The 26,811-nt window shown below is 44.2% G+C and overlaps 1 protein-coding gene across 8 annotated transcripts in view; it reads right to left on the reverse strand.

The window, feature by feature from the left end:
- FRMD4A (FERM domain containing 4A) overlaps positions 1–26,811 on the reverse strand; it is a 693,055-nt gene that overhangs the window by 366,497 nt on the left and 299,747 nt on the right. For 3 of the 8 annotated variants that reach the window (XM_074001076.1, XM_074001071.1, XM_065520300.1), the window contains exon 2: positions 13,963–14,156. The exons of the other annotated variants lie outside the window; for them this stretch is intronic. In XM_074001076.1, the coding sequence (XP_073857177.1) occupies positions 13,963–14,028 (66 nt within the window). In that variant the 5' untranslated portion in view covers positions 14,029–14,156. The remainder of the gene's footprint in view (positions 1–13,962; positions 14,157–26,811) is intronic. 8 annotated transcript variants of the gene reach the window in all.

Genomic DNA, 26,811 nt, shown 5'->3' on the forward strand with positions numbered 1-26,811 from the left:
CTCTCAAAGGTTGGCTTGTCCAAAATTATCTTTCTGCTTGTCTTGCCATGTGTGTTGGAGACTTACACATTCAAAATTAATTGTTGAGTTAAGGTCTTTAAAAAAAAAAATAGAGACAGGGTCTCACTATATTGCTCAGGCTGGTCTTCAACTCCTGGACTCAAGCAATCTTCTCGCTTCGGCCCCCCCAAACTGCTAGGATTACAGGCATGAGCCACCATGCCTGGCCAAGTATTTCTTTCCATTGTTAGAATACAAATGTGTTTCACCGGAAGGGATATGCATTCATACTCTCACAGTTACGACCACTTTAGGAGAAGCGAGGGGAGCGAATGTTCACTGAGCACCCACCCATTGCCAGGCCACATGCTGTGAGGTTATCAAAGGTTACTTCCAGGGAAGAAATGAGTTTCATTATCCCTGTTTTAGAGGTGAAGACACTGGTGCTCAGAGGGGTTTAACAAGTTGGCCATGGCAGCACAGCTAGAAATGTCAGAGCTAGGATGAAAACCAAAGTCAACTGGTGTGATTTCAGGGTCCAGCTTGCTGTCCCACGGGACTTTATCAGACTACAGCAGTTTGGAAATCCCAAAGGAAGATACATCTGTTGAATCCAACAGGAAAATGGAAAACTCTGTCTTTGAAAAGAAGAGAATGTCAATACAGGAAACTGTTAGATTGAGCAATTTTAGAGTTTCTGGAGCTGCTGCTTTGATGTCACCAGGAGTAAGGCACAGGGGATGGAGGGGCTAAGAAGCACAAAGGGGAGGCGGGGAGGCTGGCCTAAGTGGTCAAGGAAGGAGCCGAGTTATTAGAGCTGGGAGAGCCAGGGTCACCTACTAGAGGCTGGAAACTTGGAGACCCATCCAGTGGGAGATTCAGCCACTGCTGGAGCCTTCATTCATGGTCAAGGGGAGGTGAGGAGAAATTCCTGGCCCTTCCTTTCCATCCGACTTCCAGTCTCCTGGCAGCATCTTCCAGCTAGTTGAAAGGGAACTCTGGAAATAGCCATGTAGGCAGGGCAGGGAAAGGGTGAGCCATAAATCTGAGTATATGCGGCTCCAGGCCAGCCCTGAGGGACTGAGACATTGGACCAAAGGACTGGGAAACAGTAAATTAAGGGTGAACTGAAAAGAACAGCAAGAGGAGGTGGTACACGGTGGCTGACGCCGGTAATCCCAGCACTTTGGGAGGCAGAGGTGGGTGGATCACCTGAGGTCAGGAGTTTAAGACCAGCCTGGCCAACATGGTGAAACCCCGTCTCTACTAAGAACACAAACATTAGCTGGGCATGGTGGTGGGTGCCTGTCATCCCAGCTACTTGGGAGGCTGAGGCAGGAGAATGGCTTGAACCCAGGAGGTGGAGGTTGCAGTGAGCTGAGATCTCACCACTGCACTCCAGCCTGGTAGGCAGACAGCACGAGACTCTGTCTCAAAAAAAAAAAAAAAAAAAAAAGAACAGCAAGAGGAAAACCTACGAAAAAATATTACATAGAAAGAGCAGGTTGTTTTCAGGATGGCAGATGACACGGTACTCTCAGCATCCAGGAAGGGCCTAATGGCTGCTGGATGTGGGGTGGGAGTCATGGGGGGAAAGATGCCTCAGGGATAGGGGGCAGTCAACAAACTGTGTGCAGGAGAGGGAGATGTAGAAGACACTCCGGTTCTAGACTCTCTGAAGCTGCTGCTTTTGATGCCTCAGGGAGCAGCGCACTTAAGGCTGGCAAAGCCTTTTGTTTGTTTGTTTTGAACATTTCCTTCCAGTCTTGGTGAAAATGTTTGCATTAAAATCCTGGAAGGAAAATACATAGAAATCCGTTGAGCCAGGTTTCAGGAAAGTCACTGATCTTGACATGCCACAGCAAGATGTATCAAAGCAAATGGGTGTTCTTGGTCATGAATAGCAGGGCGTGAAAGGGGTGGGGGGAATGGGGGGGAATATTCCATCACAGAGAGAGCATTTTGCAATGCTGGTGATAATAGAGGCAGCAGCAGGACGGGGAAGAGTCTGCTGGGCCAACGTGTATGCGCGGTCACAGGAGGGGCCTCACAGATGAAGTCAGTGCCCGTGTGGATGCATGCTGAAAAGCCACGTGAAGGTTAAATGATCTCCTGATGGAATCCTGGGCCCTGGCACGGACATGCGGCCTGATCATCGCAGCCCAGGGTGATCCTGATGAGCCGGCCTCAACTATTTGTCCAACCGTTTGCCCAATGCCTGAAATCACCACTAGTGAGGCTGACCTGTCTGTCCCCTGGAAGTCCACTCACATGTGTGTCTGACCTCAGAACTGCCACTTGCTGGCACTAAGTAAACTCATTTGCATTGCTTTATTTTGTTCATTTGGCAGAATACTGAAAGGACAGGTCACAGGACAGAGAGGTTTCAGCTGTCATGACACTCCCAGGGCAGAAGGCAGGCTGAAGCCAGCATGAGCCCCAGCAGAAGGGGCAAAGGATGGTGACCTGGAGGAAGAGATGGGAAGGTGACCTGAGGGGCCACTCTGATTTTGTTCCTTATCATTCTTTCCCTTGTAAAAGGTGAAATACCACTTACATGAAGGAAACGGAAACAATCCAAAGCTGACCGTGTAAATATCTGTCCTAGCTTCCATCTTGAGCCATACTTCCTTGTAACATCTTGCAGGCTGTTAAAAGCGGGCTCTTTCTCAGTGTCGTTTGAGGTCTCCAGGCAATAGGTGGCAACTATTCCCACCTTCTCCCACATGCCAATCAAGAAGTTAGGCCTCTAAGCAGGACATGCACAAGGGGTGTCTGAGAAGCAGGTTTGAAACCCCTCAATGACCTCACCTACAGGCTGTAGGAGGAGGGAGAGGGAGACAAAAGAGGAGTGTGGGGCTCAGGGAAAGAGAGGCGCCTGAAATGGCTCATTGGAAGAGAGGCATCATTTGGACCAGGGAATCGCAGGGATAAGTCCCCAGAGATTCCCAGCAAAAAACCCACAAGGCACCCTGCAAGAACAAGAGGTGGGTTTAAACACCCATCAGTCCCAGAGAAAGCCAAGGCCAGCCCAGCCAGGCATGGTGGCTCAAGCCTATAATCCCAGCACTTTGGGAGGCCAAGGCAGACGGATCCCCTGAGGTCAGCAGTTCAAGACCAACCTGACCAACATGGAGAAATCTCGTCTCTACTAAAAATACAAAATTAGCCAGGAGTGGTGGCGCGTCCCTGTAATCCCAGCTCCTTGGGAGGCTGAGGCAGGAGAATCGCTTGAGCATGGGAGACGGAGGTTGCGGTGAGCCGAGATTGTGCCATTGTACTCCAGCCTGGGCAACAAGAGCGGAACTCTGTCTCAAAACAAAGCAAAAACAAAAACAAACAAAAACCCCAAAACCCAAGGCCAGCCCATGACAGCTCAGGCACATAAAGCTCTCTGCTGGGCCCTGGCCTTTGGTCCACCTCAGCTCTGGAGGGGTGAAGACAGGGCAGTGAGTATCAGGGAGGTGGGTGGGATGCAGGGGAGGGATTTGGAGGTGGAGCCACACACTCAGGGCTCCCACTGCAGCCATCGCCCAAACCTGCCCCCAGCTGGGGGATGGGAGAAACCATCACTTTGATGGAAGCTGATGTTGTAATTATTGTCATGTGAAGCAGGGAAGAGGAGCAGTAGGATGAAATTGAACCAACACATATGCAGGAAGAAAATATATTCTTCCTAATACCCTGCCTCGATCATTACACATTCTATGCATATAACGAAATATCACATGTCCCCCATAAATATATATGTGTATTATGTATCAATACAAAAATGAAACATAGCTAAATCTTCAAAAAGTACATTCTTAAAAGACTTGGAAAATTCCTAGAGCAGGAGGGGGAAGTTTGGAAGGGAAACTCTGTGTTTCTTCAACATTCCACCCCCATCCCATTACCTCCCGACCCAGCTATAGCCTAGGTAATTCATGTCATGTCTCATTAGAGGAAGCTGAGACTGAGGTTAGACAAACAGAAAGGCTGCCTACATCCATAATTTTCTGTTTGAAAACTGGCTGGAATTTAGGTCAAACATGAAACCCAATATCCGTAAGAACAGGACCAAGACATCAAGCAACACTCCTGTCACCAGACCTCACAGGCCCAGGGCCTGCGAGATTATCTCCAGCTCACCAGTGTGGGAAAGTGTAGCTTTTTCTTGGTTTCACCTACGGTTTGCTCTAACACAATGCACTGTTTGCAGTATCTGTCTTTGGACAGACTTTTCCTCCTCCTGTGCCATTTGGAAGACTCTGGGTAGAACTGTACCTAGCTAGGGTGGGCAGATACATTTTTCCCTCCCTCCCTCCCTCCCTCCCTCCCTCCCTCCCTCCCTCCCTCCCTCCCTCCCTTCCTTCCTTCCTTCCTTCCTTCCTTCCTTCCTTCCTTCCTTCCTTCCTTCCTTCCTTCCTTCCTTCCTTCCTTCCTTCCTTCCTGCCCTCCCTTCCTTTCTTCCTTCCTTTCCTTCCTTTTTCCTTTCTTCTTCCTTCCTTCCCTCCCTCCCTTCCTTTCATTCTTTCTTCCTTTTTTCTTCTCTACCTCCTTCATCCCTCCCTTCCTTCCTTCCTTCCTCCCTCACTAACTTCCTTCCTTTTCTTCTGTCCTTCCTTCTCTCCCTCCCTCCCACCCTTCCTTTCATCCTTTCTTCTCTTCCCTTTCTCCTTCCTTCCTTTTCTTCTTTCCTTTCTTTTCTTCTGTCCTTCCTTCTCTCTCTCCCTCCCACCCTTCCTTTCATCTTTTCTTCCCTTTCTCCTTCCTTCCCTCCCTTCCTTCCTTACGTTTCCTTCCTTCCTTCCTTTCTTCCTTCCATTCCTTCCTTGTTTCCTTCCTTTCTTCCTTCCCTTCCTCCCTCCCTTTCATCCGTTCTTCCCTTCCTCTTCTCTCCTTGCTTCCTCTCTTTCTTCTCTTCTCTTTTCTCCTTCCTTCTTTTTTCCCTTCCCCTCCCCTCCTTTCCCTTCCCTTCCCTGCCTCTCCCTTCTTTCCCTTGCCTTGCTGGACTGCAGTCTAGGCTTCATTTAATACTTCATTTAATACTTATCCTCCATGAGCAGCCAGGCAAATGAGATAAAAGATGTTTAGACTGAATTGTGCAGTTTGACTCCTGCTTATCCTTGCTGGGAGAGGGTGTGGTGTTCTAGAATAAACGGTCAATTCCTTGCTTCTGCCATGACACTGTCCATGCTCTTCTTGTATACTGTACTAAGCTCTATCATACTGGCTTCATCCTTGTCTAAATGGATTATACTATTTTCATTTATTGCTTATGTTACTTCATTCATTCAACCACTATTTTATTGAGTGTTTAATAAAATAAGGCAACTTCCTTATATGGCATATTCTATTACAGGCACTATTCTAAAGTTTTAAAATATTTAATTTATTTAGTTCTCATTACACTTTATCAAATAGGTACTCTTATTCTCCCTGGATGAAGACAAAAGGACTGAGGCACAGAGATTGAAGTAACTCACTCAGGGTCGCAATGAGAGGCTCCAGAGTCCATTGACTGCCTCCCTTTTCTGTGTTACTACAACGGATCAAGTGCTGAGCCAAGAACCGGGGATGCAAGGGAACTTTTGCTTATTGGAAGAGTTTTCTTTTGTTCCTCAAACTCAGCTCCTCTCTGTGATGAGGTGTCTGTGGTGAAGTGAAAGACTGCTGGCCTTAGCCCTGAGTCTGCATGTGAAAATGTCATCACAAGGGGAAGCAGACCTGGCCCTCTTCCAGGGCAGAGAGGAAAATGCAGCCTATGTTGCATGGGAACTTCACGTGCTAATCGCACATCCCAGAATCTCACTCAATCTTTATCATAGCAAGCATCAATCACTCAATCTTTATCATAGCAAGCACCAATCATAGAAAATGTCAAGTCTACCGAACACCCACCCAACAGGATGAAACAATGTTTGTGAAAGTTCTTTGTAAACAAGACGTGTGCACCTTCCCTTTTCTTCCAGTCTCAATTCTGCACATGGTTTTCCTGTTGTCTCATTTGCCACAACAGCCTCCTGTACTTCACCATCTAGCCTTCTGCCTCTTCCTGTCTGTTCTGCTATAAGGTCCATGTTTCATCTGCCTGAATTCCTAAAAGGCCATCCGGCTTAGCCACATATTTTGAGTGGTAAAGAGACTTCTTCCTGAACCTTTGAGAGCTCCCTGTTTAGTAGATTTCATTTGAGTAACTATGAGTACAGAATTAATTCACCCAGGTTAAGAACCCCTATCCCCATCAACTAAAAATCACACATCACAAAGGAAGCTAGACCTTATCCTCTTGCAGGGCAGGGAGAAAAATGCACCATCTGCAGCCTGGAAACCTCACGTGAGAATCAGCCATCCCAGGATCTCACTCGATCTTTCTGGCAAGGATCTAGCCATAGAGAATGTCAAATGTGAATGACCCATGTGGAAGATGAGTCAGCATCTGTGTTAGAAGGCCTTGCTTTATGGACATCAAGGACGAGGCCCATCAGCATGCTTGCAGGTTGTTCAGCTCTTCATCCGCAGACAGAGATCTTACTCACAAGCTGCAGATGGATTTTATGCCTCCACGTGAAGGTCCTTCACATCTGGTCTTGATATGATTTGTCCCCATGAGAACTCCACTTGCTCTTCCCAGCATGAGACCAAATCAGGTCATCAGTGGCTATAGCCTGGCTAAGGGCTATTCTACATGGTAGTAATGGCTTATTGTGTGTGCTATTAGGAGTGATGTTATGCCCAGGGTCCGAGGAATCAACGCTCTTGCAAGATGGCTATGTGATTAAGCGGGTAATAAGCTGACCTCTATGAAGCTGGCTGTGTCGATTGGCTTTCAAGATCATTTTGCAAAACCCTTTTTCATGTGCTGTCAGTTGTGGACAGATTTTGATAACTAGCATTGATTTGTCATATTTAGGAAGCGCAGTTTCACAGGGTAAACTGTGTAATTGCACCTGGAATGGCAATATAAATAATGTTCTTATCTATGGTATTGACTGCCCAGGATTCGCTAAATATATATGGCATACCTCCAAACAGAGCCAATAGCTGTTGACTCGATTTTTACTAGGCTTAGCTCTCAAATTTCAGGTGTCTTAATAAGCATTGGGTGGCGAATGATCAACTTTTACATCTGTTTCTAATTTCCGTGCTTCCTTTTTCCAGGAGGAGAAATTTAACAAGCAATTTTCTTCAACAGGGGAATAGTTCATCTTGGTTCAAGTAATCCCTCTGGTGCTGCAAAGGACAATGGCTTTCTTTAGGGCCATCAGATTGCTTTCGCTCCTGTGCCCAGGGTCATATCACTCCCAGGGTCAACTGTCCATTTGCTCATGGACATCTGGGATGAGTCACATGTATATTTTCCCAAAGTGAGGAAGGAAGAAAAGAAAGCATGTTGAATCTGCTTTTGTGATATACTGTTGCTTTGAAGCCTCATGTCATAGGAATATGGTTTATCTTGAATGTGTTCTAGAGTATACCCAACATCCTGTAAATCAAAACACCGAAATGCAAGCTTTGACCAGAATGGGTAAAACACCTCCAGTGCACAAATCCTTGTAGGTAGATGAGGATGACTAGGGGATTCTAACTGTTCTTGCTTGCTGGGGGTACTCTATTCTATGAATTTTAAACCTCTATGGCACAAATGCAGTTAATAGACTGTTGACATGAAAATTACATGAGATAGCACAGTTCTGCCTATGAGAACAAGGGTAGTAAGAAATGACATTAAGGCAGCTGGGAGCAGTGGCTCACGCCTGTAATCCCAGCACTTTGGGAGGCCTAGGCGGGCGGATCATGAGGTCAGGAGATCATAGACCATCCTGGCTAACATGGTGAAACCCTGTCTCTACTAAAAATACAAACAAACAAACAAAAACGGTTGTAGTGGCAGGCGCCTGTAGTCCCAGCTACTCAGGAGGTTGAGACAGGAGAATGGCATGAACCCAGGAGGCGGAGCTTGCAGTAAGCTGAGATCGTGCCACTGCACTCCAGCCTGGGTGACAGTTCGAGACTCTGTCTCAAAAAAAAAAATAAATAAATAAAAAGAAAAAGAAAAAAGAAAAAAGAAAAAAAAATGACATTAAGGCTATATTCTGATTTGCATACTATAGAACAATGTATTTTAGACCTCATTCCATGAGCAAGGGGGAGCCATTTAAAGTTACTTTTAGGAAGGAAGTGACACCGTCCAATCTGAGTTTTGGGGACTTGATTGATAAAAGATGAATGGCAGAACAAAGAACCAGGGTTTATTGGAGGCTGAGAGAGCAGTTACAAGATTATTGCAATTGTCCAAATGAGAAATGATTAAGTGCAGAACTAGGACATTGTTCTTTTACAATTTCTATTCTGATAGACTAGAGGAAGGATGGTCCTATTAGTCAAAATAAATGCACAGGAGGAAGGGAAGGTTTGGGGAGATGATAATGAGTAGCTTGGGGAAGACAGAGCTACTAATGCCTGAACATTTTGACCTGGAACTTAGCAGAGGAGTCAAGTCTGTAAATGCAGCTTTGGATTTCAACAGCAGACTACCAATCACTAAATAAGTTATCAGTTAAGTGTGAGGGCAGACGTTCAGTAACACACAAATTTACTTCTCATGCACCTTTACTGGAAGATGTCTCCAGCAGAAGAATGTTAGAAGGGAATATGAATTCCAAGAAAAGAACTGATCACAGGAGAGGTACCAAGGGAGTTTCCAGAATAATAGAAAAGAGGATCCTCAAGAAGACAGTCATGCAGGAGACCAAGAGAAGAGCTAATCCAATTGATGCAGGAGGAAGGAGGGCTTCAGAAAGAATGTCTCAAAAAAATAAAAAGAAAAAAAGGAGTGGGTTAAGAATCTGATGAATTTACCAAATTGAGAGGAGTTACACAGCTCTATTGAAAATCTTAGATAAAAATGATTGATAAATACATAGAACATAAAACAAACACTGAAATAAGGCAATTATCAACTCCAGGAGAAACATAAAGTTGTAAAATCCAAGACATGCCATCATAATGTGTAATATTTCTCAGATGTAAACAAGATTTTAATATTCATAATAAAACTGAATTTTGATTTAAATTGCGATGTCAATATATTCAGAAGACAGAGGGGGAAGAGATATGTGTGTTTGTAGGGAAACAGACTCAGAAGTCGGGAGGAAAGGACTGGAGCCTGGGGTTTTTCTTTCTAAGCCTTCTAGTACTCTTCAGCTTTCAAAGGTTATGAATATTGCCATGTACACATATTATTTTGATAAAAATAAAAATTAAATTATAAACAGAAGGATCAATGTTACAGGGGATTTGAGCCAACTAAGGACGGACAGTGATGGGGCTGATACCTTTGAGAACGTGCTCATGCAATGTCAGTAGCAGAAGTAGGGCTGTGGAGGGTGAGCTAGAACCACAGGCCTCTTCCTGAAAGGACAGATTTGAGTCTGATACTGGGTTATTTAATCCAATGAGAAATGTTTCAGGAACACCTGCTTGATTTCCTCTGTTTCTCTTTTTCCTTTGGGGTATGTTGTGGGTCTCCTCATCTACGGATTTGCTGTTGGAATGACTGCTGAATGCAAAGCCTCCAAGGTATGCCTCTGAGAGAAGCATTTTAAATCTTCTGAAACAAGATGCAGACAGACAAAATGAAACAGGACAAAGGTGTCACTGAGAGCACTGCCAACACTTCTGGAGCTAGTCCTGAAGAGCCATTCGTGCTCTTGGACTGATCTCCCATCTTGTGCTCCTGGAGTGGTTGCAGGATCCTGCGTGTGCATTTGCAAGTGCGAGCTTGTGCACGTAAACACGTGTGCTGCTTTCTCTCATGAACCCAGCAGCATAGCAGCAGCTAGAGACGCCCCAGAGTGATGACAACTAATTATAAAACACCATTCTGATATGTCCCTTTTATCTCATCTTGCAGAAGCCTTGCATTCCCCCAAAGCCCCCCAGTGGCCCTTTGTAATCCCAGAAAAGAAGTGTCAATATGGAAACAGCTGTTCTTGAGATAGTGGGATGACATCCTAATGAGCATGCCATCAGCTACAGAGGAAACCCAAGGCTAATGGGCGTCTGATGCAAATATTCTTTCTAGATCATCTAACTCACACGAGAAAGGCTACAGTCCCCAGCAAGGCTGGGAGAGGACACACTGGCCTATAGATGTCAAGTCCTCTTTTGTTCTTATTTAGGTTTTTAGCTTCTCAAACCCCGTGGGGCATCCGGCAATCTCGCTGGCTCCTCTGGAAGGTGACTCTGGAATAAGGCAGCCCAGAGGTTTTGTTTTGTTTTTTTTTTTTTGTTTGTTTGTTTTGTTTTTTTAGCTTAGAGGCCATGCTAGGGAAGCCAGCAGGAGCACAGGGCTCCTGCAATTTTGGTAGCAGGAGAAACAGCCACAGGTTGCTGTAGTTCAGGCAGGGAGTGAAGGCTGTGCTTAGAAAGAATCTGAATTCCCAAACATTCAAGGGGGGAAGGTTAGGGAGTAATAGTGAGAGACAGCTTTAGAGGTGGAGGAAAGGGAAATGATGGATTGCAGCAAGCGACCTAAAACAGATGCCCTTTTTAGGGGCAAGGCAAGGGATGAAAAGAACTGACCTACCACGTGCCTCGTTGGCATCAGACACACCCCTGGACATTTGCTCTATGTCACCTCTTCTGAATCTTCACCATGATCCTGTAAGCTGGGTAGCGTTAGCTGCACTTTATTGATAAGGAAACTGAAGCTCACAAAGAGGAAACACTTGCCAACAATCTCACATCGAGGAAGTGGAACTAAGCTGGGACTGAGACTTGAGCCCATGAGACTTCAAAGCTCCTCCTCAATTTTCTTTGAGTAGGGAAGCTATACACAAAATAAAGAAAAATCTTTATAAAAAACAGGGGGGCCCAGATATGGTAGTTTACACCTGGAATAATCCTAGCAGTTTGGGAGGCTGAAGCAAAATGATTGCGTGAACCCAGACATTCAAGACAAGCCTGGGCAACATAACAAGACCTCATCTCTACAAAAATTAAAAAAAAAACAAAAACAAAAACAAAACACCCAGGCAAGGTGGCTTACACCTATAGTCCCACCTACTTGGGAGGCTGAGGTATGAGGATAGTTTGAGTCCAGGAGGTCAAGTCTGCAGTGAGCCATGATCATGTCACCGCACTTCAGCCTGAGGGATAGAGGGAGACCCTGTCTCAAATAAATAAATAAATAAATAAATAAATAAATAAATAAATGCAAGCAAGCAAACTGGGGAAAGGTTGTGTTTCCCCCTGGGGGAAGGAGATAATCTTAATCTAGAGGGGATACCCAGAGACTCCTGGAGTCCTCACTCACAGTATTTCATTTTTAATCTGGATGGTGGTTACACTGGGTGTTCATGTTGTAAATAATCCTTTAGACTATATACACATGTTTTATGGGCTTTTGTGCACCTCACCGATATCTTACAATAACATATTACAAACAAAAAAGAGAGTCCCTATTCTTTTTACATCCAATGATTTCTTCAGTATATCACAGGATGGCATCTGAAATGACTGTGTCAGACACCAGATTACAACCTGGTAAGAAATGCATGCAATCATGAGATTTCTGTTTTTTGCATTTTATTGCCCCCACCAAAAGTTAAATTTTACAATGACAGTAAAAATACACTAATTAAAAATCAAGTGATTGATATGTATCGTTGAGGTCCCTGTATACAATATTCTAGGTGCCACGGAGGTTACAAAGACATTCTTGCCTTTTGGATCTCAGGATCACCTTGAGGAGGAGGCAAGATAGAGACACAGAATGAGATAATTAACCAAACAAGGTCAATGAATAATGAGTGGTACAGAGAGAAAGTGCGATGGAAATCCACGTGTCTAAACTTCGCAGAGGAGAGAGAATTTCATTGAGGCTTGAAGGATGTATGAACTTCAGACAGGTCAAGAGGAAGCAGAATTACAAGCACAAAGACATAGTAATGAGAAGAGGCTCGCTGCCTCACAGAGACTGATGTGGATCAGTGTGGAGTGGGACACTCACAGTGGGAAATTATAGGAGATAGGCTTAAAAGAGAACTTGACCTCCAAAACCTTGTGTGATCTGGCCCAAACCTTTGTCTAGCTGCCTGAATTTGTTGGAATCATATGATTTAATATAAACATTGCATAATGCTAAATGTGATTTAAATGCTTCTTAAGGGAGAAGCAGGGGCACAAAAATGTTGCTACAGAGGGCAGGCAAATGCTATGTAAATAAGGGGTAAAAATTAAGTGTGGGGAGGTTGGGCTAGAGATGATAATGGGTGGAAGAACTGGAGAAGTACTGGCTGCGAGAGGATGAGAAGGTGAGTTCAAGTGAGAAGTCAAGGACGCAAACTGGGACTATGAAAAGATGGGTTGTATTTAGAGAAAAGGATGGAGTGTCTGACTCCATTCTCTCTCAAGGGGGAGTGCATCTTGGAGCTTTGAAACGAGACAAAGGTGGTAGAAGTATTAGGAGAGGAGCCTGCGGGTAGGGGAAGTTAAGGAGAGAAGAAGAATGTATTAATAACTTTGTGGTATTTAAATAAAACAGTTCCCTGATTAATTAGTTTCCTCCAATACGACCAAACTCACACCAACCCTTTGGCATGCCACAGATCACCCCCAAGAGTGACTCCACAGCCACCAGCCACTGTCCCGGGCAGGGTGGCCAGGCAGAGGAAGTCAGTGGTCCAAGAAAGCTCCCTGTCTGCAGCTCAGTTTCTGTTCATACTTCTCATAAAGTCATGACCCTGGTCATGAATCTCCCATCCCTGGAAACCCAGAAGGATGCTCTCCCTGCTGGACACATTCTTCCTCCAGGCGTAACTTCCAACACTAAGGGCGGAATGAATGCGAGTCGCCCAGAGCCCCACACCCAGCCCTGGGAAGGGCGAGTCCCTCTGGGAATTCTGCCAGCACAATGTTGCCTCAATTTGAAGACAAATTTTAAATTAATAAAGAAAAAAAAAAAAAAAAAAGCCTCAGACTCTCACGCCTGCCAAAACACACCATTCCCTGAAAGGTTCCTGAAAAGGACTCACTGATGTACTATAAAGAAAGCGCCAACCTTCCATAGCCTTCTCCAGATGCGAGACGCAGACTGGCGGGTCCTGGAAAGGTAACACAGCTCACAGCCGCCTTCCCGTGGGCAGCCCAATGTTGTTCTTGGATCGAGAAGACCTTTCAGCTGCCATACCACCTGTGCATTTCACAGTCTGCAGCTCCCTAAACCCCTATGAATAACACAGGACGAACAGACCCATGGCCAACAGAAAACCCCGAGAAAAGTACTGGAAGAAAGAGTGTGGTTGGTTTAAGATAGAAACGATGTGAAAGTTGCAATGCGTGCCCTGGAGTTTTGGAAGACTGCATCGCTAAGACCATCACAGGAATAGAAGTGTCCTTGTCAGCTGCTCTTTTCTTCAGCAGCAACTCTCTCAAACAGCCTCAGGCCATAAAATCACTTTCCGAGGAACTCTTGGTAACTGAATGCCTCTCCAAGTAGCAGGGATCCAGACACTAGAATTCTGGGGACAGTGAAGTTCATGCCTCTATCCTACATGCAGCATTCTCTACAAAAAAATTAGTATGTTGAGCACCCTCCTCCCTTGTTTTTCTGGAATGGTCACTTCATAAACAAACAAATCTGGTTCTTTCAGGGAATAGCCATTGAAGCTGCTTTGATCTCTTCTGGCAAATGTTTTCTATTTCTTCAGCCTATTCATTCAGATTTCTGCAAGTGACTTGATTCTAAACCCACATCTCTGCTATTTGATCTGCACGGACTATTCTATGCCACTCAGGCATTGAGGAACTTTATGGTTTTCTCCCCCGACCGCACGTAAGAATAAATCATGAGGACTTGGGAATTGCACAGTTGCAGATTAGAATGCGATTGTGTAATGGGGACAGGGTCCCAAGGATTTTCAGAGTGGCAGGGGAGACTCTCTTGTGCCTGGAATAGGAAAAGCCTTTACTTACAAACACGTCCATGAGCAGGTGCTCCAGTGTCAGCTCAAAGTCTTCCAGCTTGGCAGCCAAAGTCATGATGAATGTCCCGATTTGCTCTCAGTCCCCGCTGACAGATCAGACCTGCAAACTCCCCAGCTCAGGAAACACCGTCGGCGTCAAATTTGATCACAAGGCAGGGTTGCCACTAATGGGAAGTAGAAACCCTTAAAAGAAAGCAGAACATCGCAGGCTGGACTGCTAGAGCGCTGTAGCCAGAAACTGTAAAAGGATATTTTGAAAAACACAAACACCAGACTCTAATAATGGTGCTATGGGACCAGACTGGGCATAAAGTGAGGTGCCCAGATGAAGACTGCAGCCACTGCCTTCTCTGTGTAACTTCACAGTCCGAGGTGCTGGCCAAGTGCAGAGAACCTCACCAGTGAGTGAAAGAGAGAAGTGAGATGGGGTGAAAGCAAGAGTGGGGAAAATGGAATAGACCGTCTGACTCTGATATTTATAGGGCCACATGTTTTTGACTCTAGCCCATTTCTCAGTTGATTTCTGACCTTTCATAAATGGCTAAACACACTGGAGTGTATTGTCGAACGGGGGCAGTGGGTTCTACAGAAGTTGGCTGTGACCAATGCTAGGGCAATTCACACAGACACACCATCAATAGTTCTTTGTAGAGAACGTATCAGACCTTGTTTTGTACACGATGACTGAAAAGCACATAGTCTTGTGAAAAACAAGGAAACGAAAGTTGTGCGGGTACTAAATTTTTCCTCAGAATATTATTAGATCCCTCACACTCTCTTCCTTCTCCATCCTCCGCACCCCCTCTGCTGCAAGAGTAACTAAACATCTAGGAAAAAATTTAATATCTCCTGTCAACTCCTCAAGCTTCTGCCAGTCACAGAATATCCACGAATCTTGCAAATGTGGTTTCTCCTTTTCCGCTTTCAGAGTTTTTTCTTTCTTTTTTTTTTTTTTAACTTAAAAATGTTTGGAAATTGTGGTAAAATATACTTCACACAAATTTGCCATGTTAACTATTTTTAAGTGTATAGTTCCATAGTGTTAAGTACACTTACCTTGTACTTGGTTCACAATGTACTGGAATAAACAAGATAGACTTGTTTATTTCATCAATGCTCTTCCTGGGATGGACAAGGGATCAGACCGCGGATAACAGCTAGTGTTTCTTATTTAAGGCAGTCTGCTAGTCTCAACAATGACTTTACATGATTATTGCCTAAGAAAAATTTGGAGGCCTTAAGGATAGTCACTATCACAACCACGTCCATCTCCAGAACTCTTTTCATTTTGCAAAACAGAAACACTGTAGCCATTAAAAAATAACCCCATTTCTCCCCTCCCACAGCTGCCTGGCCATCACCATTCTTCTTTCTGCCTCTATCAATCTGACCACTCTAGGAACCTCGCATAAGTGAGATCGTATAGTGTTCGTCCTTTGGTGACTGGCTTATTTCACTCAGTGTAACATCCTCAAGGTTCACCCACGGGGTAGCCTGCGTCGGACTCTCTTCCCTTTTTAAGGCTGAAATCATATATCCTAAGAAAGATACTGCTTTGGACAGTTTTTCAGGCCTGAGAAAATCTCTCAGGGACACTTCGTTGTCAAGACGCTAATGGCCTTCCTTGCTGTGACTGTAGTCACAAAAACAGCCTTGGTCTAGCAAGCCAGTGCCCAGTTCTGTCCTCTTAGTACCCTAAACGCTTTCTATTAAACTCTAGTCTCCTGACTGCAAACAGAGCGTGACCACTTAACAGTCGATGTTGATGTCAAAGAAGGTGGCCCTCATGAGATCGAGAGGGAAATATAAATAGAACGTTTCTGCTTTACAGCAAAACTCCCCTCCCTGCACACCAGAGCTCTCTTAGGTATGAGCAGTGAAAACTCTCCATTTTAGTATCTCTCTGTGAATTTTCATTTCCCAAAGGAGATACACACAGACTTAATTCAACATTTCACACTGAAACAAAGCTACCATAAAATTAAGGGCAAAGATAAAGAAATGGACAAAAAGCATATTATTTTAAAAGCAGATTTGGAGTCTGCCAGACGAGTTTAGCTTGCAGTTGGTCCGAAATTGTACATACATGTTCTTCGAGTTACGGTTTCTATTTTGTTTTCAGGCCTCTAATGGAAGAATGAGAGTGGGTCCCACAGCAGGTGTCTCTTGTTAGGAACGGCACCAGGAAGGGGCGGACAGTGCTGTGATGAGTGTCTTCAACAGCCAAGAATGCGCAGAAAATCTGTTTCCCTGATGGGCTAACTGAGCTACAGACCTTCCTGGTGGCTCATGGGTTTGCTACGTTTGAAATTGATTCAATAACCAGCTGCATCACATCAGCCACAGTCTCAACACAAGAGGACTTCTTGCCACAGAGTTGCCATCTTTTGTTAAAACCATAGCTGCCCTAAAGGTCCTCAAAAAGCCAAGTGCCTTCTCTCACCAAGCAAGAGAGCCTGATGCTCATGAGGGACTCTATGATCAGGAGACCCTGAAGGAGGGTACGTATCTGCATATGTGCAACATTGTTCTAGTTTCCCAGCCATCTCAGAGGAGTGTTCAACACCAAGTTTTCTCTCTTTTTTTAAAAAAATTACTTTTAATTTTTGAGGGTACATAGTAGGTGTATATATTTATGGGTTACATGAGATATTTTGATCCAGGCATATAATGCGCATAATCACACCATGGAAAATGGGGGTGTCCATCCCCTCAAGCATTTATCCTTTGAAAATCAAGTCCTCTTGGCCCCTTTCCTTATGAATTAAATTTGGACAAAATGTTTTTAATAGCTGGAATTTCATAAGAGATATACTACTTGTTTGTTTCATCAATCCTCTTCCTGGGATGGACAAGGGATCAGACCATGGAGAAGAGCTATTGTTTCTCATTTAAAGCAGTTGCCAAGAGGCAGTGGAGTCTCCCAGTCTCAACTGTGACTTTACATGACTATTTTCTAAGACAATTTTTGGGGGGACTTTAAAAACTGTCAATGTGGCCAGGCATGGTGGCTCACGCCTGTAATCCCAGCACTTTGGGAGGCCGAGGCGGGCGGACAGCCTGACCAATATGATGAAATCCCGTCTCTACTAAAAACACGAAAATTAGCTGGGCATGGTGGCATGTGCCTGTAATCCCAGCAACTTGGGAGGCTGAGACAGGAGAATCGCTTGAACCCGGGAGACGGAGATTGCAGTGAGCTGAGATCACGCCATTGCACTCCAGCCTGGACAACAAGAACTAAATTCTGTCTCAAACAAAAACAAAAACAAAAACAAAACAAAAAACAAACAGTCAGTGCATTGGCTTCTCTTAGGTGTAAATAGCAAACTTCAGGGATAAGATACTGTACATGATTTGGGCAGAGTGTGTGGTTCTTACTCTCGCACTGGGGCTCTAGGAAGAACGTATTCAGAACATCCTGTTCTTCCAACAAAAGTCACTTTAATAGTTTCCAAAGGAGAGAAACTGACCAGAAGGGAGTTAGCCTGAAAAATGCACAGGAAATTAGTGTATGTGGATGTCACCCCGAGGAGACATTGATCATGAATTCAGATTTTAGTGAATGATATGAGCCACTTGGAGTAATTGGGTACCAGGGAGGAAGTAGAACCACACCAGTGTTAAGACAGAGAAACTTGAAGATTCATTCATACAAGCAAGTTCACGGGCGTCAGTGCTTATCGGTTTATGAGAACATGGTGAAGGCTGGCTTGGGCAGATCGATTGTGGATGTTTTCTTAGTAACTATATTCTAGCTACCTGATATATATTTTTGATAATTATGGGGACATTTTATTGATGCTTATATCAAATGTGAACAATCATTTGTTCATTCATTAATGCATCCTTTGGACAAATATTTATTTACTAACTGGGGCATATACTGGCATAGGTGCTGGTGCCTACAAAGGTGAATAAGATATAGTTTCTTCTTCTAGACCTTACAGTCGAGAAAAGAGGAGGCCTGATGTGACTGATGTAATCTTATTTTTTCTTGGGAAATACGAATGTAGAGTATAATTCCTTATCAGGAGACTCTCTCTGGGACTTGGGGATGAGGGCGAGTCACTGACAAAGGGGGAGAAGAGGTTGTTGCCCTAACTGAGAAACATTAACTCTTCTCCATGCTCTGATCCCTCATCCACCCCAGGAAGAGGGTCGATGAAATAAACAAGTAGTATATCTCTTATGAAAATCCAGATATTACAAACATTTTGTCCGAATTTAATTCATAAGGAAAGGGACTAAGAAAACTTGATTTTGAAAGGATACATTGCTTGAGGGGATGGAGACTCCCATTTTCCATGGTGTGGTTATTAGGCATTGCATGCTTGTATCAATATTCGTACTCCCATTCTATAGGAAGGGCAATGAGTGAGAATGAAGGAGGGACACGGTACACCTCCCGAGGTTGCGATTTGCAGCACTAAGTGTCAGGGACATCAGGGCAGTGATGGATCTCAGGGATGAGCTCAGGGATCATTGGATTTGAAGAGTTGACAACCAAGGTCTCAATGCTGACAGCACAGGATCCTGCTACCGTTTATAGACATCCCTTGATGGTGTAAATCTCCGTTGGAAAAAGATCCACTTTAACCATTGATCACAGCTTGGTGGCCACCTACGAACGATCTGACATGAACCACCCTGCTGGGCTGGCTGGTTGAGAACAATTAATCAGTGACACACTCTATATGGTCTTCTTCCCAAACCTGGAGGATATTATGCTAAGTGAAAAGTGTCAGACACAGGAAGAAACACACTGCATCATCTCACTTCTATGTAGAAGCTAAAATAGTCAGACTCACAGGGGAACAGGGTAGAATGTGGTTTCCAGGAGCTGGGGGAGGGGGAAATGGGGAGATATTGGTCAAGGGATACAAACTTTCAGTTATTCCGGAGGAATAAGTTCTGGGGTCCCAATGCACAGCAATGTGACTGAGTTAACAATGCTGTACTGTATACTTGAAATTTGCTGAGAGGATAGATCTTAAGTGTTCCCATCATAAAATGTTTTTTAGAAAAAGAAAGCAAAAAAGAAAATGGTAACTATATGAGGTGATGGAGACGTGAATTAGCTTGATCCTGGTGATTATTTCACAGTGTATACCTGCATAGGAACATTACATCATATGCCTTAAATGCATACAATTTTTTTCAGTAATACCTCCATAAAGATGGAAAAGAAAATTCAATGATATGTGTAAAAGCAACTGATATTAATGTCCTATTGACGTACTTGTCTGTCAAGCCTCTGCCTTACCTTCAAACTAGAAAGAGAGAGGCTCTTAAAGATAGTTTGCTTGTTTAAGTAAAATAAGCCCTTTTGATGGCCGTATAGACAGCAAGCTGCCTGTCTGGGTCTAGTTAAAGGCTGGCCTGTCTCCTCTGCTATCTCTTGGAGAACAGACATGTTAATTTAAAGGTTTGCTTGTATAGGGCCCCTGGCAGCCTGGCACTGGCCAGGGATCAGGCAGTGGTTCTCAGAAGACTACACTCTTAGCATCTGCCCTTATTCTTCCATGTTCGTGTAGATGGCTTACACAACCAACCTTGTCTTTCCCACTCAGGATGCGTTTTCCATTTTGACAGCCTCTCCAATGAGTACAAAGCCTCTATTCCTCTTCATCCATCCCCAGCCCCACGGCAGTCCCTGCCTCGTGCATCCACAACCCCTGACCAGTCACAAGGATGAATTTCAAGACTTTCAAAACTTACAAGCAGGGAAATGAATGTCAGGCACACCCGGCAGTACCCTGAACTTATGATGGGACGAAACATAATAACTCATCTTTTCTCCGTCTTGCCATCTGCCACTTACTGTACCATTTGGAGTCAAAAGGCTTGCAGGGATTCCGAGGTCACCACCAGAAGTGCGCAATTGGAATGTGCCAGGAATGATCGCCTGGGCTTCACCACGTGGTCTTTCTAAGGCACTTGTTTTCTAGGGTTTAAATACACATTGTGGAGACACTAATCCTTACTGCGTCCTCCTGAATCTTTATAGAATTTTTTTTTTTTTTTGAGATGGAGTTTCACTCTTGTTGCCCAGGCTGGAGTGCAATGGCACGAACTCAGCTCACTGCAACCTCCTCCTCCTGGGTTCAACTGATTCTCCTGCCTCAGCCTCCTGAGTAGCTGAGATTACAGGCACCAACCACCACACCTGGCTAATTGTTGTATTTTCAGTAGAGACGGCGTTTCACCATGTTGGTCAGGCTGGTCTCGAACTCCTGACCTCAAGTGATCCACCCACCTCAGCCTCCCAAAGTGCTGGTATTATAGGTACGCCCAGCCTTACAGGTGTTTTTTAATGGCTCTTTCCCATCTGTAACAGACACACAGGATTTAAAGATTTCCATGCCTTCCGGAGTTGTTTAGAGAATAATGAAGACATGAGCTCTAGGCAAGCTCTTAGAGCTGATCTGAAATAAGAAGTTGCGGAACAGGAGCTGGAGCTGTGTGAAGACTGCTACCATTGCATGTTCTGCACTTTGGGCATCTTTGAGTGAGGCATTTTGATCATTAACATCACTGCCAAATCCAGGAAATCTGCTGGTTGTAAAACAATCTTGAGGGAGAACCACCATCCATTTCACCCAACTCTGACTTAGATTTTTTTTTTCTTCCCCCATTGCCTTTCCCGTGGGCCTTAGAATGATCAATGACATTTAATGCCTTTAGAATCAGCAGCCTTGGTTATAAGAAATATTCTAAGTTTTTAATTTTTTGAGATGGGGTCTTGCTATGTTGCCCAGGCTAACCCTGAACTCCCAGACTCAAGCAATCCTCAGGCCTCAGCCTCTTGAGCAACTGGGACTTCAGGCATTCTGCCACTCCTGCTCTAACAAGTATTTAAAAGTACCCCTTACTATCCTCAAATAAAATCCATGGATAGTGCAACCTGCTTACACATATTGTTGAAAAAATATTAGCACAATTATCTGTTATGTAAACAAAAGATAGTAGGAAAGTAATCTGCCAGCAAATAACGTATATTACAATATGTAAATGTTTGCAGATAATGCAACTACAACCAGAAATCATGAGGAAGTGATCGATTTCTTAATTACTGTGAGGCCAGAGCTACAAATGCTAACTGCCAATGGCCTGTTGTGTTGGACACTCAAATGCCACTGGGGTATTGCCATTAGTGAAGCGCTTTTCCTGAAACATGAATAGTTCTTGGTGAAGTTCCAGCTAAAAGAAAGCATTATCACACCTTGACTTGCATGAGAGTTGTACTTGGGAGAGTCTGTAAACGGTGAACTGCAAATGCCACAATCCACAACCGCCACCCCTCCCTCACTATTGCTGCCTGGGAACTATGTTGCCACCACTTCCAGTGAAGGCCACCAGGGGGCGCCAGCAACAGGGAGCTGCTGGCAGACACCACCCTGAGACGCCCATCCTTTGGTTGATGTGGTGTTCTGTGCCATGTCCACCATCACCCCTCAGACACCAGCATGGCATCCCCTCACCCCATCTGTTGCTAGGAGCCAGCATCCCTGGACTGCAGTAGTGATAAAAGGCAGGGGACATCCTGCAAAAGGAAATGGGGCTGAGTGTGTTTGTGTCTTGGAGCAGGAGACAGTGGGGGTTGGAAATCATGTACAGTCTGTTTCCCAGTCTTGGTAACTTTGCCTGGTATTCCCAGATAAACCCAAGAGCAATTCAGGTGGCTGCAGTAGTCACCAGGTAGGTCTGGAATGAACCTGAATATCTGCGAGGCTCCACTGCATTCTTTTAAGATAATTATATTGGCTGGGCATGGTGGCTCATGCCTGTAATCCCAGCACTTTGGGAGGCCATGGTGGGCGGATTACCTGAGGTCAGACGTTCAAGACCAGCCTGGCCAACGTGGTGAAACCCTGTCTCTACTAAAAAATTAGCCAGGCATGGTGGCACATGCTTGTAATCCCAGCTACTCAGGGGGCTGAGGCAGGAGCATCGCTTGAGCCTGGGAGGTGGAGGTTGCAGTGAGCCGAGATGGTGCTACTGCACTCCAGCCTGGCCAACAGAGCGAGACTCTGTCTCAAAAAAAAGAAAAAGATAATTTTATTTTAGATTTAGGGGCACATGTGCTTGTTACATGGATATTATTAATACATGCAGGTGTGGGCTTCTAGCGTAACCATTACCCAAATATTGAGCATTGTACCCAATAGCTAAAGTCATGGAACCAACCTAAGTGTCCACCAATGACTGATTGGATAAAGAAAATGTGATAGGCTGGGCATGGTGGCTCACGCCTACAATCTCAGCACTTTGGGAGGCTGAGGCGAGTGGATAACTTGAGCTCAGGAGTTCAAGACCAGCCTGGCCAACATGGCAAAACCCCATCTCTACTAAAAGTACAAAAATTAGCTGGGCATGGTGGCATGCGCCTGAAATCCCAGTTACGCGGGAGGCTGAGGCAGGAGGATTGTGTGAATCCACGAGGCTGAGGTTACAGTGAGCCAAGATTGTGCCATTACACTCCAGCCTGGGCAACAAAGCAAGACTCCATCTCAAACAAACAAAAAAACAAAACAAAGAAAAAAAAACAAGAAAAAAATGAAACAAGTCAAATATAATCCGCTGTCTCCATGATTTTATTAAAGAAAAGACATTTTAACACACACTGAAAATAGGAGAGATAAAAATCTTGGGTTTTAAAGTGGGATAAATTTAGCTTGATGGAAAACTCCTTCTGCTGTCTGTATTTTTCTCCTGGGCTGCATACCCACGAGGATTTTATTATAATGGAGATCACGAACGCGCTCTGGGACCGGAGCACAAGAGGATCCCAGCCTCGATCCAGTTGTATTTTTATCTCTAGTTTTTCTCTCTAGTTTTTAATACATCCTCACACTGTTCCTATGAAATAGACTAAAGATATGCAAGAAACAAACTAGTAAGCAAATCTCTGGAAACAGAATCCTCCACTTTGCTTTCCATGTGTTTTGCTTCTCTGACCATCTCAATGCCAACTCACAGAAGAGAACATCAGCAAGGCGGAAAGGAAAGCTAGAAAAATAAACACCCCGCCTTCCTTTTCTGGGGCTGCCAAAAAGGAACAAAGCTAGGCTGAGGGCAGCGGAGTATGGTGATCCTTGTTTCACTTCTTAATCAACCCGGATTGCTTACATTTGTACTTTCTGGGTGATGCTACCCACTTCCTACCATGATGGAATCACTGATTTTTACCTCTTCTCCAAGCACATGCTTGAGAGGGAGAAACTTAATTTTTTGAGATGGAGTCTTGCTCTGTTGCCCAGGCTAGAGTGCAGTGGTGCATTCTAGGCTCACTGCAACCTCTGCCTCCCAGGCTCAAGCGATTCTCCTGCCTCAGCCTCCTGAGTAGCTGGTATTACAGATGTGCACCACCGTGCCCACCTAATTTTTGTATTTTTAGTAGAGACGGGGGTTTGCCATACTGGCCAGGCTGGTCTTGAACTCCTGACCTCATGTGATCCCCCAACGTTAGCCTCTGAAAGTGCTGGGATTACAGGTGTGAGCCACCATGCCACACAGCAGTGAGACTCTTGAACTCCTGACCTCATGTAATTCCCCAACCTTAGCCTCTGAAAATGCTGGGATTACAGGTGTGAGCCACTGTGCCACTCAGCAGTGAGACACCATGCACTGTCTGGAATACTTCATTGAACCAGTCCTCTATTGATGGATATCTGAATATGTCACTAATTCAGTGTGAAAATGTCTTTGTACCTCTGTCAATGTATCTCTAAGGTAGACTTCTAGGAGTAGAATTGTTGACTCAAAAGTCATGTGTATTTTTAAAAAATTAGACATCGTCAGTTTTGCTCCCCATGGAGTTTATACCAATTTATATCCCCCGTATAGAGAGTGTCTGACTCCCTACACACACACACACACACACACACACACACACACACACACACACAGAGTAGGGTGTGTACTAGAAAACTTTCAAATCTTGGGCACTGTGATGGGTAAAAAATGGCATCTCATGTTTATTTCAATTGATTATCTCCTTTCATAAGCCAAAATGCTGTTTCACAAAATTTCCCCAGACCAATTCCCTTTTTTAAACCAAGCTTTCATTGATCCAAATGGATCCAGCTTTGTCTCATAAACATCCCAATAATGGACACAAGCTAATAATCAAGAGAAAGATGTTAGAACCATCTACCCACTGAAGTCCACATTTAAAGGCAATTTACAAGAATCTTTATTAATGGTTCCCTTATGTATCTCTGTATTGTATATGCCACGCATACCTGTTAGAGGAGATGAAAATAAAAACGACGCTAAGCACAAAGGGCGATTGATCCAAATATTCCCCTTAGTCCAATTTCCCCTTTGCCTTGAAAACAGATAACCAAGTCCCCAAAAGATTGAATCTTGAAAGACTCTGGACCATGATACCTGATCAGATGTGGATTGCATAAAAATGATAACATTTTTGGGAGGCTGAGGCGGGTGGATCACAAGGTCAGGAGATCGAGACCATACTGGCTAATATGGTGAAACCCCATCTCTACTAAAAATACAAAAAAATAGCTGGGCGTGGTGGCAGGCATCTGTAGTCCCAGCTACTCAGGAGGCTGAGGCAGGAGAATGGTGTGAACCCGGGAAGCAGAGCTTGCAGTGAGCCAAGATCACACCACTGCACTCCAGCCTGGGTGACAGAGCGAAAAAAAAAGGTTGATAACATTTGTCAGCTACTCAAGCTCAAATCTACCAAGCTCAGAAACTAATCTCATAAATGATCAGCAGGGCAGGCAATAAAGGTCCTCAGAATTTCCACTGTGTACGAAGATATATGAGAGCATCAACTACTCCAAGTAAGGCTGAAGGTTCCCCGATGACTTTGGTGAGCTAAAACTTGTTACCCATGACTTTTATCAGTCAAGCTGATCCCAGCACCTCACTAAATGTCTGATTGGCACCTCTGTTACTCTACTGAGAATCTGATTAGGTTTCTACATATTCTCAAGGTCACTAGCTGTGTTTGGACAAAACAATAATAATATCAACCTTCAGGACACCATTTCTTGAGCATTTTTGAAAGGGCCAGTGTGGATACCATTAATTCTCAGGCAAATAAGAAAATCATTATAGAACAGCAGCCAAAGAACTTGAATAATTTAATTAAGTTAACATATTCAATATTTACCAAGCTTGTTGCTTTCTATTGAATTAGCATTGTGGTTGTAGTGATTTTTGTCAGGTACTGCAGGCATTGGGCTATTGATACTATGGCTGAAATGCTTAGACTCATGAATTGTTAGCCATGTTTTAGAATGTGAGTTGTACTTAGACTATTTACTTGTATTGTTATTTAATTATATCCTTTTGCTTACAATAGGGTAGGTGCCATACTATATGATGTATATACCCTTTGATACATACTATATCAAAGGTCTTTCACATCTAAAAATTTGCATTTCTAAGTAAGATCTTTTTCTTGCTCACTTTCTGATCTATCTGTCTGTCTGTCCATCATCCATCCATCCATCCATCCACCCACCCACCCACATCCACCTATCTATCTGTCTGTCTATCTATCCTGGAACCCCAAAATCACTAAGCTAAAGGGAAAAGTCATGCTGGGAACAGCTTAGGCCAAAGCTGCCTCCCATTCTATTCAAAGTCACCCGTCTGCTCACTGAGATAAATGCGTATCTGATTTCTTCCTTTGGAAAGGCTGGTCAGAAACTCAAAAGAATGCGACCATTTGTCTCTCATCTACCTATGACCTGGAAGCCCTCCTCCTCACTTTGAGTTGTCCTGGCTTTCTGGCCTGAACTAATGTGCATCTTACATATACTGATTTATGTCTCACGTCTCCTTAAAACGTGTAACACCAAGCTGTACTCCCACCACCATGTCGTCAGGAGCTCCCGAGGCTGTGTCATGGGCATGCATCCTTAACTTTGGCAAAATAAATTTTCTAATTTGAGACTTGTCTCAGATATTTGGGGTTCACATTCGTATGTACATGAGTATGTATTTATGTTTCTATCCATTTATCTATCATCTCATCTAATCTGTGCTCTGTGCTAGGCTCTGTTCCAAGTGTCTTAGAAATATGAACTTATTTAATCTTCACAACAGTCCATATGGTGCTTAATTATTTTTACCATCCTCTTTTTACAGATGGAGAAACTCAGGAACAGAGAGGTTAAGTCACTGGCTCATAGTCACACAGCCAGTCAAATGGCAGAGCCTGAATAGGAATGCAAGCCTCTGGCTCCAGAATCAGTGATAATCACCGCTACACTGGGCCTGTGTGTGTACAACATTCTAATTTTTGTGAACAGTCACTTGCTCCCTGTCACCGAGAGAAAATCCTTTTTCTGTTGAACGAAACAGAGAGTTCTTGTGGGGAAGCAAAGCTGGGTAAGAAGTGTGTGGAGCAGGGTGGTTTCTGGAAAATGTTTGGTATTCATTTACAAGATAATCTTAATAGCATCTCCATTGTGTAATGGAGAGACTCAATAATGGTACTGAAGGAATTTAGCTGAAGTTAATGTTCTTGCAAAAAAACAGAGAATGATGCAATTCTTTAACTCTGGGAGGAGTGTAACATTCATCTGAGACTAACTGCATTTTGGAGATGAAGGAACAGGCCCCAGGGACTTTGGCCTTACTTGGCCTGTTTGCTGAAGGTCATGCATGGTGCCTGCGACCAGAATCCAGACTTTGCACCTGCAGTTAGGGTTCTCCTTCTTATTCACTTCTCATTGACAGGATGGGTACTCTTCAGAAACCATACACTGTCTCATGTTTCTCCTTTCCTCTCTGCAAATGTGTTCTCCAGAGGAAATAAGACGGAGACGCCAGCTCAGCCCTACAGTGGATACAG

Source organism: Macaca fascicularis, chromosome 9 (assembly GCF_037993035.2).
Source record: "Macaca fascicularis isolate 582-1 chromosome 9, T2T-MFA8v1.1".
In the NCBI taxonomy this organism is placed as follows: domain Eukaryota; kingdom Metazoa; phylum Chordata; class Mammalia; order Primates; family Cercopithecidae; genus Macaca; species Macaca fascicularis.